This window comes from Etheostoma spectabile, chromosome 2 (genome assembly GCF_008692095.1).
Source record: "Etheostoma spectabile isolate EspeVRDwgs_2016 chromosome 2, UIUC_Espe_1.0, whole genome shotgun sequence".
In the NCBI taxonomy this organism is placed as follows: domain Eukaryota; kingdom Metazoa; phylum Chordata; class Actinopteri; order Perciformes; family Percidae; genus Etheostoma; species Etheostoma spectabile.
In genome coordinates, this window is record NC_045734.1 from 21,727,486 (window position 1) to 21,742,361 (window position 14,876).

Sequence of the window (14,876 nt, forward strand, 5' to 3'; positions counted from 1 at the left end):
CTCCCCACCAGTTGAAGGATGTTTGGGAAAGTCTGTGCGATGTGCTCTCTCTTCAGTTTGACCACTCCAACACCTCCCTCTATCTAATGTGACATAATAGAAAAATGAATCTTGAGATACAGTATAGTGGTACAATAATACAGTCACTGAACAATTTGGGTATGCTATAGGTGATATAAGGGATTTTGTATCACTGGTAAAGGCCAAGCTGTATAACATATACTGCATACAACAGAATGACCAATCAAAAGACGTCTAAGTATATGTGCTCACCTGCACTCTCTTAAGAGAACTTGGAAAGCTCTTCTTACGACCCTCTTGTATAACCCCAAACACCACATAGGCTGTCCCATTCACCTCTTGATCAAACAGATACCTACATCCAAAGTTGAAGCCCACAATGAATTAAACAAGGAAAGTAAACAAAAAATAAAAACATTAAATGAATGACACTAAAAGAGTAAGAAGCCCAACAGCCTCTGAACAACAACCTTTATTTTCTCCTGCAATCAATCTCTCAATCAGGTCTCTAAAGCCACTAAACCAAAACCTTCACTTACGTAGCTTTGATGTTGACCGTGAGCTCCTGACTGTCCACGTAGAAGAAGGAGCTCACAGGCATCAGTTTAACTTCAAAACTGGGCAGCACTGAAACGTGGAAGGAGTTTCATTTTGGGTCCAATCAGGTACAAAAATTAAATGAATGTTATAGCTTTTTAAATATTAAATATAAATACGTTAATATGTTACAGTAGATAAAGTTGCAGGTCATGGGGCTCACCATATTCTTTGACCTCGAACTCTGTAAAATAACTCTGCTGTGGGTTGCTCTGGAACTTTGCCACCACTTTCCACAGTCCGAGACTACACACACACACAAACACACACACACACACACATACACACACACGCATACACACACACACACACACACACACACACACACACACTAAATATTATTTCATTATTATTTGTAAGCAAAAAATATAAATATCAAGTTTTAATTGAATCTGAAGCTATTTATATCTTACACAAATTGAGATATACTTGACATTTATACTACAATACAGAGAGCAATGACTACAGAAACACAAAAGGTGAGGGAAAAGTAGGTTTAAAGTTTTCAAGTTGGCCAGCAAACTGCACAATGGATATTGTAGAACGTTGTTTAGCATTATTAAGATGGTTATTTTTAGTCCATTGGTCTCCAAGGTATTTATCTTGTTTTGGCTTAGGTATAATGTTGTGTGAGGTTTCATTGAACTCAGCAGGGAGTTTTCTTTTCATTGGTGATGATTTTCACTGTCGCAATGAGAGGCGTCCGCCAGTAACCCCGACACGCGCAGATTAACAAGGGCCCGTCCAACGCTGCATGCAGCTTTAATTAAAAATAAAATACTAACCTGACAATTTCAGCAAGTTGGAAATCTCCAGAGTGGATCCCTGATTCCAAAGAGACTGGATCAAGTGGTAAAACGATGCCTTCAGGGGTCTAAAAATAAACAATATTGAACAACCATAAACAGAGAGCCGTGCCAGTTTACAAATTGATTTAGTATGTCCATGCTATATTTTATGTATGTCTTTTGTCTGCAATCCACTTTTTCAGGTATTTCTAAAACATCCACTAAAAATAGCGTTCAATGAGCAACTTGACCACTAGATTTGTTTTTTCTTGCATTTATTTTTACAGTAAGTGGCTGGACATGTTTTATTAGAGTCATGAAACCTAACAAAGACACAAGGTTAACTAACTGTGGATGTGTTTTTTATTTTGATCATTTGTAGGAAAATTATCTACTTTTGAGAATTTGTGATGTCAACTCATCAAGAGACTTCATGCTCTCAGGTACAGCTGACTACATTACATTAAAATCTGTGCTTATCAAAGATAAAATACAATACCACAATCTCAATGGCAATAGAAGCTTCAGTTTGAGTTTCGGCATCCCTCTCTACAGGCTCCATACCGGGCGTCACTGCAAACATCCTGAAATGAACTAATAGAGAAAGAAAGAGGTTGATTTTGCTGCTACAGATTGGAGAAAGGTGTATCTGTTTTTTTATTTACTATTCCACTTATGTCAATAGGGGTTCTTTTTACTTTAATTTACAGTACAATTCAATTCTGGAAAAACGAGTATGACTGTGTCTCTTAACAGTCTTGCAGCTCATTATTGAACTCACCTTTGCTGTTGGGGGTGTAGAGGGTCTTGTCAGTCTGGATGAAGATGTACCCGGACTGGAAGGACACTAAGACGACTTTCTCCAGCAGTCGGTCAGGGAACTGAGCTTGCAGGTACACATACTGTTTCATCGTAGGATCCTTACTGAAGCTTCCAGCAGGGATCTGAAACCAGCATGATGAGACATAAGCAGTATAGGCATCAGGAGTAGGCTGGGGAGCATCATGTACATTTCTGGATTCCTATCTACATTCTTCATGGTCGTATCAGAAAATGAAGCCAAATAACAGTAACATGCATATACAGCGTGACAGTTATTCATTTACAGTTATCTGTCCGAGCGCCTGGAAGTTTCTTGCACTGGTAAGGGTCACAGATGTGGATGCCAGCGTATTGGTTTTGGTTGGATGGTTCTTAATGTTGATGTTGACCGTGATGTCATTATCATTGTTGCAGTCTTGACATTCCACAAAGATGTTTTCTGCTGTTCCTACTCGCAGTAAGTTAGGGGCGGACATCACCTTCCTGCAGAACAGGGGTGAGATAAAGAAATATATTATTGTGAATTTACTGAAGTCCCTGTGCAGAAGTCACACCAGAAGTATTCATGATGTACTGACAATTGTTCTTTTTTTAAACACTTAAAAACACACATATAATTTAATTATAATGGAGAGTTCCATCCATCCTTTTATTTGTACAAAAGGTTTTAAGAGTGAATCTCTTACAGAAGTCCTGATCTGTTTTGCATGTGACCCCTTAAAATGTCCTTGTAACCCTTCATCACAGCTATTGGCCTTACTAAGTGTGACTTTTTCTGTGAGATAAGTATGTGCTTGAAGAGGGGAACATTTCCAGTATTTCACAAAAAAAGAAAAAGGATAGGAAGTCTAAAAAACCTAATTATTAAAACAGAATTATGTTTTTTCCTTCTTACTTATTCCTTTAATTATCTTCTGACCACTCAGTTTTATGTTGGGACCACAGCTCCAGGTTGAGAATGTCTTAGACTCTGCTTGTTAAAGTGAAAGATTCAACCGAATAACCAAATTTAACAGAGTTGGAAATACCCTTTATGAATGTCTACAAAATAGCTGTGTTGGTTACTTATGTATAGTTTTAGAGCCACCTGGTGGGTTAATAATGCAATTGCAGGCATAATGTTTCTTCTTGTGCACCTCTTCAGCAAAGAAAAAAAAATTGAAGCTGGAGTTAGGAGCATGCAAACAGTGTACTAATATGTATGTTCAACGTTTTACAATTGTGTTTTGCCAGTATCCGTTACATATATTTTGATTATAAGCGCTATTAGCATCCGAACATTACAGACACTTACGTGCAGGAATAGTAACTTCACCCACGAGTAGGCTACTACTTTTAGTAGCATGCAAAGCTAATGCTAGTTAGCTAGCCACGCACAATGTTTTTGCACTAGGCCAAAATGTCGTAAATAGAAAAATAAATGGCGTTCCATTTTCCATTTATTGTCTGTGGACAAAATGTGCACTCTTAATGTTTTAATATTGTTCTTGAAATATGTTATATAAATACAAAATAATGCTTTTGCTGCTCTATTTAAAATCTCACAAAATAAAACGACTATATGATCACACGTTCAAATGTAAAGAAAATACAATAAAAAGAAGCATTGTAATGTTAATCAAATGCACTTATGAAGTCTTTTGTAAAAGTCAGAGAAAGAAAAGAGAAAAACATTGAAGCTGGAGATATGAACGCTTGCAGTTGCATAACACTATTGAAAAAGATTATGTGCTGTTGTGATTTTTTACACCAGATTAAAGAGACCAAGAGCAAGTCCTGTGTGGCATTTCCATCCTTCTTGCACCATAATCTTTAGGGGACACATCCACCGTCAGTCCACACAGACATACAGCGTTACACAAAGAAAACAAACATATTTGCTCAGATGACAGTCATGAGTTTTTGTTGTTGTTTTCCAAAGCAAATTTTAAAAGTGGCAACACACAGAGAGCGAAAGGTGAGGCTCACACGGTGGATGTCAGGCAATGATCCTGGAAATGTACAGTACTTCCGTTGACTACATTAAAGTAGATCCTGTAGTGGATCAACAGTACATTTCATCATGCCTCCAGACTTTTGCTCTGTCTGGCTCCGGGGAGATTCTAGGATCGGACCTTTAGGTGACACGGATACAGTGCTAAATCAGTAATTTAGCCGATAATCTCTGAGCTAGCTGCTGAACAACGTCAGCCAACGTTTTTGGACACTATTGACACTGTGATGGAGCTGACACTTTATAAGTCAGTAATAACGACCAGTTTGACACAATGTACTAAAATTCAGCAATTTTTGTTGCTTACGTTTCAATTTAGGTTCTAACCTGCACCATGCAATTACCAACTTCTTCTCTGGGGACTACCAACATTAAACTTCACAACCTCCTGCTGTCCCTCTGACAGATTAGAGCCATTTCCTTGATTGTATTATTGTAATATTATTACCAGTACCATGAGTTTTGTGACACAAAATGCAAACTGGACAACAAGACACAAGTTAAACTACTATTTGTATCCACACATTTTCAAATTGAATATAAATGCAGTGGACCCTGGATATTGTTGTTGGTTGCAGTTTAAACAATAACAATGCGGGCGCCTTGTTAGCTCACCTGGTAGAGCGGGCCCTGTGCTGCATGTCATTCCCCCTCTCTCTCCCCTTTCATGTTTAAGCTCTCCTGTCTAATAAAGGCCTAAAATGCCCAAAAAGAATCTTTAAAAAAAAAATAACAATGTGAATATCAGGAAGATGAACACACAAATATATTTATATATATATGTTTTAGCTCTGTTAGCATACGGAGGGTGGGGGGTGTAAAGGTAAGGCAGTCTACTTACAATGGAGCTCCATCAGCAAGAGAATTCAGAGAGAAAAAGGCCAGAGAGGCCAGCAGCCACAGCAGAGTCCTACTCATCCTTCGGCCTGATCCTGATCTGCTGTAGACTGTCGCTCTGCAGCACCCTCCTTTTATTTACCCCCCCCCACCACTTTCACTTCACCTCAATGATGTCTCACCCGCCCTCCTCTTCAAATTTCTCTCTCGTGTCAGGGTGCATGTTATTTTTAGGATAAATGAAAAAACACAATTTTCCATTCGTTTGTTTTGGTGTGAGTTGTGCACTGTTGGATTTATTTGCTGTAGAGGTTTTCACAACTATAATGGAACTAAATGGCACTTGGCTTGTGGTGCTCAAAGTGCCATGAAAATATAAACAAATAAAATTAAGCTATTTTTTTTATTTTGGGATAAACAGTCCCTTAAAGTGGTTACCTTCATACCCTGTCCCATCGTTTTACAAGTGCACATTCCTGACTAAAATTGACTTTAATGTTAAATGCAGGCCTTTTGAATAATATTTAATTTAATTTTATTATTTGTGCATACAGTATATGTATATGATATGTTCTTATCTTGTTTTATTTTGTGCATGTGCCTTCTACAGGTCACAAATCACAAAGCTCTCATCTAGGGATTCAAACTGGAATGCCCTAAATCAGACGACATCGGGAACACCAGTACAATTTGGCAAGACTTGGATAACTGCATTTGGAAATGTCTCATGGACTTGGACCTTTGTTTGTATGTGACCTCATTCCTGCTTTTTAAAGATTTCTTGTTGTTCCTTTTAGACATGCAGTGCTCCTCTTGGTTCTAACTGTTCTGAATATTGTCCTGCTTACCTTTGTTAAAACTGCAGTGTTTTTTATTAAGGGCTCTTACAAAAAGAGAGACAAAAACAGCATTTAGCAGTCCAATGACATGACAAGATGACTGGAAGTTAGTTTGAACATAACATTTTTAAATATTAGTTTTTGACACAAGGCATATGTTTTAGGTACGTAAGTGAGTTTTATTAGGGTCTGGCATATATGCAATATATACAACTTAAAGTTGTTTGAATTGCCCTCTACAACGTTTTCCATTCAACCTATTGGTGAATATGTACAATATTCTTTGACCAAATCCAATTTATTTTGTGGAAGAACTGTGATTTATGCTTTTTTCATTTCTGCTTTAAAAAGTGTACAGTAGTAAATGTACTTAAAATATTTAGCAGGAGCAGAAATAATGATGTAAAAAATACTTTCACCAGAAATCAGATTTTTATACATTATCCTGTAGAATTGATAAACCAAACACATCTAAGCTGCATAGGTCAGTGGCGTGAGTCCTAACAGATTGGGTTGATTGAACATGAAAACATTCTTTACACAAGTTAGTTTATAGTTGAATATATTCAACATAATACAGAACTTTTAAATACAAGACCTTTAAATTGAACATGAATATAATGAATGAGGTGTTAGTACGTGCAACTAATATACTATATTTTTACATGTTAATGTTTACATGTTAATGTTACATGTTAGATTTTTACAACTGTGTAAATACAAACGCACTTTCACGTGATTTCCCAGCAGCAGTTGAGAAACCGTTTGTTATCTCCGCTCTGAGGAAAAAGATAAACAGTAGAAAATCAATGAGGGTTAAGCATACAGTCAAATGAACAGTTCTCTGCAAAATTATAGAAGGGATGTTCTAAACTTGTGTATTTTTTTTTTTTTAAATGACTACTTTTTACTACTCTTGTAATTATTATTCCGAGCCCGCTGAATCAGCATGCTTACAGACTACTTATATATATACTTATATTGCATGTGCACACTGACAATGTTGGTCAAAGTAAAGTTAGGGCCATTCAGCAGCAAGGAATTTTACAACAACAATTATTGTAATATGTGATTTTAATGTTTTTTTGCATTTCTTCAAATTGATTCATTATTGTAAAACTAAGTATACACTAAGTATCCAGATCATTCTTTGGATCTTTAATTTCAATTGATTAATTGATTGAATGTTGTATATTATTATATATATATATCAAAATTCACTTTAATCTTTTAAACTACTGCACACAGGCTTAAGTACAACCCTCTTGAGCAATGCGCCTGGCGCATGCACCCTTTTTTCTGCCCTTAAACTAGCAAAAGTGGATTCGTACATGCCCTAAACACAATTGACGTGAGCTGCCTGGCGCAGGTGCGTTTAGGGCATGTACCAATCCACTTTTGCTAGTTTAAGGGTAGAAAAAAGGGTGCATGCGCCAGGCGCATTGCTCAAGAGGGTTGTACTTACGTGTCTTAATTAATCATAGCTGTGTTTTGGTGGGCGTAACTAGCAATAAACCAATCAGAGTGTCATCTCCCATTCCTTTTAAAAGTCAGGTGCGTTTGTACCTTGGCGCATTTGTAAGCTGATCGAAACAGCTATCCCGCCTCTGTCTGTCAACCCCATGGTGACGACAAGACTCCAGTTAGGGACAGAAGACCTAGCAGAACACATAACCCCCCTTAATATATTATATTGTAATTTGTGTGCAGCTTAAACTAACTAAAACATGTTAATTAATTAGCTTCAGAGGTGCTGAAAGATGAATACTACATTTGCACCGTGCCAGGCAAGTTGTTTCCATCATTTCCAGTCGTTGTGCTAAGCTAAGCTAACCGGCTGTAGCTTTAAATTTGATGGACAAACATGAAAATGGAATCAATCTTCTTATCTAACTCTTGAAAATAAAACAAATAATACTTTATGTCCCAAAATGTAAAACTATTTTTTTTTTCAAACAACATACAGTGTAACTTTGTTATAGCCATACTCTTTTAGCAAATATTTTTGATTTAGTATCTTACTTCCACTTCAGTTAACTTTTAGGTAATAACATTGTATTCATACTGTGGACCATCAGGCAAAGTTCAATCTGGCTTTGCATTTTGTTGTTGCATTTCAAAGAGTTTTTCCATTTAGGATAAGGTTGATTTGTCACCCTTTTAGAGCTCACATTAAACAGTACAGTACATCTGCCTGAGAACTCAATTCTAACACTTTTCACCTTTGCCACAAAGCATCTGGCTACTAGAAAAACAAAGGAAGCTTCTTTGTGTGACTTGAGTATAAAAAATGACATTAGGCCTATGTTTTTGAGCTTAACTTTTATTCTGGATGACTCATTTTAATTTAATTTTTTACTTCTGATAAGCCCCAATTTACACCTTGAGCAGTCAGTGTGTCTTTGTTCTGCATGTTGACAGGAGTTCTACTATTTGGACATGAGTAGTTTGTTTGATTAGTAATAATGAAACTAGGCCACGCCAGGCTGTCCTCATCTGACAAACCAAACAGCCTTCTAAACTTGCACAAGGCTTTTTCTCTCTAATTATTAAACCTTCATGATGTCAGAGTGATTCATGATTTGGCAAACAGCATCAATACAAGTTGATCCCTTTACTGAGCTATGTGGTTTGTCTATAACAAGTAACCTACAAAATCAAATAAAAAATATAAGAAAGTAAAAAAATTGGGACAATTTGATGGCACAATAACAAGAAAGAGAAAGAGAAAGGGAGAGAGAGAGAAAAAAGAAAGAGGAAGAGAAAAAGAGAAAAGAGAGAGAAAGGGAGATAGAGTGAAAAAAGAGAGAGGAAGAGAAAAAGAGAAAAAGAAAGAGAGAGAAAGAGAGAGAGAGAGAGAGAGAGCTAGAAAGAGAAAGAAAGAGAGCTAGAGAGAGAGAGAGAGAGAGAGAGAGAAAAAAAAGCCGTTTCTGATTGGCGCAGACGGGACACGTGGACACTCTCATTTGCATATGGACTGACAGGTGAGCGTGGGAGAAAATAGTTTTAGCTATGCCGCGAGCACACATACCACTGACTGGATTAAGAGTTTTGTCGGTTTGCCAGAGCATCTTCCTTTGAACCAAGAGTCACCACAGGGCACGTCGTCGGTCATCTCACCTGGACGCGCAACAGCCGACAGGTAGGCCTAACTCCCGAACTGCTCAAATATCTATCCTCGCAAAAGAAAACAACAGGTAGGCCTATGAGTCGAACGACAATCGAAACAGTTTCTGAGCGTCTTTGTGAGTCAGAGAGCCTGGAGAAGCTCCTTCGCACCGACAGTATCAGCGGTTTCACCTGTCATTTCACAGCAACAGGCTCACCTGGGATGAGGGGCCAGGACACCGGTTACACAGGTGTAGCGGGACCTGCTGCATTCCGCTGCAGCGGTCTGTGGTCACATAACGTTAAACCTTCGGTGGGTGTGCCAGTGTCTGTAAGATCGTTTAGCTTGTTAGGGAGGAAATAGGTATTTTTTTTAGAGTCTGAATGAGTCAAACACTTTTTCCTTTCCGGGAGAAAATTACCCCGGTCTGTCACGTGAAAGGACATTTATGGTGTAGGCCAATGTATTATGGCACCATTATAGTCATGAATTTGATTGACTCTGAGGTTCATATACTGTAGTTTTGGTGTTCTGTCCATGCCAACATATTATATGTTTATTTATAGACTCATTTACACTCATCCCAGGCAAAGGTATCGTGTGTGTCAAATATAACAATGCAGGTACATTATTGATTGATTTTTATAAAGACGGAATTTCTTAGTAAATATGTTACTTATTTTGTTTGAATTATTCTGTACATTTAACAATTGTATTATATATTAATCTCCTTATTTGCTGTGTATTATTTTTGTCAATAACATATCAGAACGTGAAGAAAAATTACCTGCAGCTTCCAGGAGCCCAAGATCTTCAAGGCTAAAGCCTAAATATGTTCAATTTACTACAATAAAATAAACGGGTTAACTGTTTTTCTTCAAAAAAAGTTTTGGTATTTTTGTTTTGGACTGAAATATATTGAAGGAAGAAGAATTTACAGACATGAGCAACAAAGAATGGTGTGCCATTTATTTTTCTCAAGGAGAATTGTATTGTGACAAGTCTACAGTGTTTGTCTTGACTGAGTTGTGGCAGTGACATCATTGCTTAATTTAGCTGTCAGTCCAGTCAGTGTTAGAATACTTCCACACGTATTCTAATCTCTGAGAGCTGAGAGAAGCATATTTTCTTGACAGATTGTTTTCACATTAGATAGGTCATGCATCTGTAGATTTTTTAGTAGTAATTCTCAATCCTGGGGGTGGCAATAGCTCCGTCCATAGGAAGTTGGACGCTGGTTCAAGTCCCATACGGACCGAAGTAAGGAGTGTGGACTGGTGGTAGTTGGAGATGCCATTTACCTCCGGGGCACTGCCAAGGTGCCCCTGAGCAAGGCACTGCCACCCCCCCCCACCCAACTGCTCGGGTGCCCAGTAGCAGCCCTTCAGTCACATCTGACATCTCTCCATTTGGTCTTGTTAAAAGTACCTCTTTAAAAGACCATTATCTTGTGCTTTAACCCTGCACCAGATCGATACATACTGTATGCATATACCTGATGGTCTCTCCCCTTTTCCACAATTCTTTCTCATGCATGTTGACCTGCCCCCCCCCCCCCCCACACACACACACACACACACACACACTTTGTGATGTATAAATAAAATGTGATTTAATATAGACAACCTCTTTTCTTAGTTAATGCTGGCTAATCTGAATAATCTCTGTTTTTCCTCTTGCACATAGAATCTTGGACAGTGATGAGACCCATTTGATCAACACCAGATTTTGTCAGTTTTTTTACTGTCCTTTTTACCTAACTGATGCTGTGTTGGTCCAGATGTAACGACAAAGGCTTCACCAACGTGATCGATACTTTCTATTCGTCAGGGAGGTGAGTTCAGACAAAACACTCATTTTGATTTTATCCCAGTGTTTGCTTTAGGGGTTTGGAAATATTTTTATTTTTTTATGGGTCTGTTATTTCTATGAAGTTTCCTGGATGTGATTTTTCCTTGTGATTATTGGTAAAGCATGAATTCCCTCAAAAGAAAAACTCTGTTTAGACTCATGAAAATATTATTTCATGAATAAATTCATATCATTAGGAAAGTTATTCTCCATACATATTTAATTTATACTTGCCTGTAGACAAATTACACTTGTAGCAGTAGGAAAATGTAGCATTGTTAATCTGCTACGCATGGATTGGAGGTTATGCTTTTAATTTGAAATGCACCTATTAACCTATTCAACCCCATATTTAGTACCAAATTACACAGTTCTCTCCAGGAAAGTTCTTGGAAATTATTTGGACATTGCATACCAAAAGATTACATATTCTTTATTTGACATGCTGCATGTAATCTATCAATAGTGGTATCAAGAGTTATTAATTTACTGACCCCTCAGCCTGGCCCGTGTGTCATTCTCCCCTCCCTCCCAGCTGTCTGTCACCATGGCGATGCAGGTGGTAATCCCACCTGCAGTGTCTGTGTTTTTGTCCGCCGTGCTGTCCCTGCTCAGCTTGGCTCTGCTGCTGGTGCTGTGTGTCATCAGGAAGAAAAGGAGGATGGAGGGAACATACAGGCCCAGTGCAGAGGAGAAGAAACAGACGAGATCGGCGGGATCTGAAAAACCTGGCCTGCCTCTCCCGTTGCCTAAAGAAGAACGCCTTATATGATGAGTGTTTAGAAATAGACTCACCCCCCTGTCACTGTGTAAACCTGTGGATCAATTCCCAATTCCTCCCATTGTCTGCTGTTGCTGTCCTCTGGGATGATCGGTGTTTGTCTTATGCACCAGAAAATCTTCAGAAACACTATCACTGTGCTGCACTTTTTCATTCCTGGTCACAACAAATACACTGATCAGATGATCACCCATTCCACTGCATGAATGAAGAAATTAAATGTGTTTCTGTCATATTCCTTTCATCAACTCACTCCCTTTATTCTGCCACATGAGGAACATGAGCTTAAACAAGTTTATTAAGTATTTGTACAGAGGTTAGTCTTTTTTTTTTTTTTACTGTTCTGTGTATTTATATCAACTTTTTTCAGTTATGAAGTTTACTGATTAAAACACTGAAAATGACTGTAATGCACTTTTATAACAATCTTTGAGAAGCTCAATTTCTTAGAAAAAAAGTATGTTTGGTACACAAGGTGTTCTATTAATAAAGCAGATATGTGCACACCCAGTATTACGACTCTCTTTCTGTCCCTTTTTTTCCTGGAGCATTCAAGGAAAGGGGATGTTAGATGTTCAAAATGTTTAGTTTATTAGCATTTAAGATATTCAGATTATGTGTAAAGACTCACCCAAATTCAATAATTATACTCATTTGTCAGTTGAAGCAGATGAAGTGCATACATGTCTCACACACTCACATACACTTGAAGAAATTATTCATGTATCGGTAACAAAAGGGCCATCATACAGTGGCTGATATGCAAAACAATTTTCCTCAGTGTTGGAGAACTTTTTTTTATTGAAACCATGCTTCCATGTTGCCTCAATTCTAAGTGCATTCAATATAATTTCAGTTTACAACATTCAGACAAATAAACAAATATGTTTAAATATTTGCTAATTCATGGCAAGGTGGCATATGTTTTTCTTATTGTCAATGTCAACAGACCCAAAACATTAAAAACATCATGACTGGGTGACATGTTCCTTCATTATAATTAAAATGCATACTTTAGTTCATTTTGACTCAATCACACATACACTGTCCCGCTGAACCATATCTGTGACTGATTATAGTCCCCAACAAATGTTTGTAACATTCGCTTTAAGCTACACTTAGGAAATTACTGAGCCAATTTAAATAAAAATGAAACTTTATATTTGTGACCCGTTTCTATAGCATTGGTTCCTGGGCTGAGAGTCACAGACAAAAAAAAATCTGAAAGCCGGGCTTGCACATGTTTTCATGGGATTTGTTAAAAGAAAGAAACTACACCAGTCTCATCATCTAAGCCTCAAATTTCTTCTTTAGGTCAGACACTTTAATTAGAGGCAGGATTTCCTCCTCATGCCCCTCTGAGCGTTTTTTCTCTTCTGATATATTTGAGTCACATGGCGGGTGTGTTTGTACCTTCTCCCTGCTCCATAGCACATTGCCAGGTCTCCCAAGTTCAGCCAGTTCCTTGGTCCTGTGCTTCACCTGAAAGCCCTGCCTCTGCGCCTGAGACTGGAAGCGCGCTACAGCAGATAGCACTTTAGGAGGCGAGGGAGTCTGTCTCATCTCCCGCTCCTCTTTCTTAACTGCTTCTTCATTCTTTTTTTCCTGATCTGCTTCAGGTTTAGGGTCAAGAATGAGACTCTGAGGCCCAGGAGAAGCGGTTGGTCTCTTAATGTGCTCCTGTCTTTGCTGCTCCTCCTCGGCATTTGGATGTAGGGTATTAAGTTGTAAAAGTTTGTTTAAAGATTCTGCCACTTCTTCACCTTTCTCCTTATGCTTCTCTTTTCCCTTTTCTTCTCTTGCTTCGCCCTCCTGCATTTCATTTGTTCTTGTTTCTACGTCTTGTCCCTCAGTTACATCCTCACTCTGATTTTGCTCGCCTTCCCTCTTTTCTTTCAACCCTTCATCCTTTTGCTTCTCAGCCAGTTCTTTCAAAGGGTCTTCTCCTAAATTCCCTCTCTTTTCTTGACCCTCTTTCTTTGTCTCTTCCTCTAACTTAACTTCCTTCAAATTATTTTCGTTCACTATTTCTTTTTCATGGTTCCCCTTCATTGCTACCTTCGCTTCTTCCTGTTTCTCTCTGCTCTCCCTCTGTTTGCTTTCTTGCTCCCCCACTTCACACGCTGCCAGCAGACTCTCTGTCACCTCCTCTTCTGGTACGCTGGTGTCCAGGCACGGCCAATCAGAGTCTCCCGTCAGGTCTGACAGCTCCTCTGTCGTTTCCAGATTCCAGCTGTGCAGGCTGCCACTGCCGCTGATGGACAGAGACAAGCTCTCCTGGCTGGGGTTGGCTTGAAAACCGCGCTGGGCAAGACAACAGCCAATGTTAGACCAGACATTACATTTATGTGTGACCGGACATTTTTGTAATGTCTGGTCTGGTGTGTGTGTGTGTGTGTTTGTGTGTGTGTGCATGTGTGTCACTTCCTCATCTTCTCACCTTTGTGATGTAGTCATGGCTGTCCGGTCCAAACAGATCCAGGCTGCGTGTGCCATACAGAAGGCCGCGGTCGTGGGAGCTCCGGGAGCTGAGGGTGTCAAAGATCTCCCCCAGCAGATCCATCTCCTCTGGATCGCACAGCAAGGAATCTTCCCCCTCATCTTTATCCTTCTGGAGCTCAGAGTCCTCGACCACAGGCCCAGACACCGCTCTGATGCACAAAGATGACAAACAGGAATGGCACAAGCAAGAAAATACATGCTGTGTATTCTTATCTCTTTACTGGGCTTTTCTGCATTTTTCCATCTCTCAGTTTCTCTCACCCATCCCATGTGTCTCCCGAGTCCTGCATGTCCTCCTCGTCTCCGGGAACCCGAAGTTTGTGAGCAGGCCGACGGGGACGTGACTGACATGAGGCAAAATAGAATATAAAAGCAAAGGGATAGCATTGCAACATTCGCCCAACAAAAGTGTCAGATGTTGGAGTGAACCACAATAAAGCGATAGAAATGGAACAATAAAAGTAGCAAAAATTGCACAGAGAAGCAATACAGGACAGTAGCATAAGAATATTAGGTAATGAGAAGGATTTATGTGGATGGTATCTTTTCCAATTTCATAAAATATTTAAACTAGACATTGGAGTGTTTTGAAACAGATCTCACCCTCCCAAAGTGTTGTGTGATAGGCAGGCGGTTCTGCAAGCAGTCTGATTTAGCACGGCGGTGCGACACAGATCCACCTCTCTGAAGGGTGTGCTGTTCATTGTGGGCCTGCCACACACACACACACACACAC

General features: G+C 39.0%; 2 protein-coding genes and 2 long non-coding RNA genes across 5 annotated transcripts in view; 1 reads left to right on the forward strand and 3 right to left on the reverse strand.

Annotated features, from left to right (window-relative positions):
- The window catches only part of LOC116700215 (complement C3-like), a 30,112-nt gene extending 24,918 nt beyond the window's left edge, over positions 1-5,194 (reverse strand). The window contains 9 exon segments of the mRNA XM_032533209.1: positions 1-83; positions 274-376; positions 561-648; positions 782-864; positions 1,404-1,492; positions 1,906-2,000; positions 2,188-2,350; positions 2,513-2,711; positions 5,063-5,194. The exon segment at positions 1-83 is cut by the window's left edge and continues 38 nt beyond it. Of these exon segments, the coding sequence (XP_032389100.1) occupies positions 1-83; positions 274-376; positions 561-648; positions 782-864; positions 1,404-1,492; positions 1,906-2,000; positions 2,188-2,350; positions 2,513-2,711; positions 5,063-5,139 (980 nt within the window). The 5' untranslated portion in view covers positions 5,140-5,194.
- A 1,381-nt stretch (positions 5,195-6,575) lies between these two features.
- Positions 6,576-9,269, reverse strand: LOC116700354 (uncharacterized). Its single transcript, XR_004334631.1, has 2 exons — positions 8,929-9,269; positions 6,576-6,676 (listed from the first exon to the last, which is right to left on the reverse strand). It is a non-coding gene; the product is annotated as an uncharacterized LOC116700354 (long non-coding RNA).
- LOC116700347 (uncharacterized) lies at positions 8,749-11,638 on the forward strand. The gene is made up of 3 exons (XR_004334630.1): positions 8,749-9,039; positions 10,693-10,840; positions 11,393-11,638. It is a non-coding gene; the product is annotated as an uncharacterized LOC116700347 (long non-coding RNA).
- Positions 11,639-12,205: 567 nt separating this feature from the next.
- Positions 12,206-14,876, reverse strand: part of dennd1c (DENN domain containing 1C) — an 11,301-nt gene continuing 8,630 nt past the window's right edge. For both annotated transcript variants that reach the window (XM_032533435.1, XM_032533426.1), the window contains 4 exons: positions 14,744-14,851; positions 14,402-14,484; positions 14,079-14,289; positions 12,206-13,942 (listed from right to left, as the gene is read on the reverse strand). In XM_032533435.1, coding sequence (XP_032389326.1) covers positions 12,929-13,942; positions 14,079-14,289; positions 14,402-14,484; positions 14,744-14,851 — 1,416 coding nt within the window. In that variant the 3' untranslated portion in view covers positions 12,206-12,928. The remainder of the gene's footprint in view (positions 13,943-14,078; positions 14,290-14,401; positions 14,485-14,743; positions 14,852-14,876) is intronic.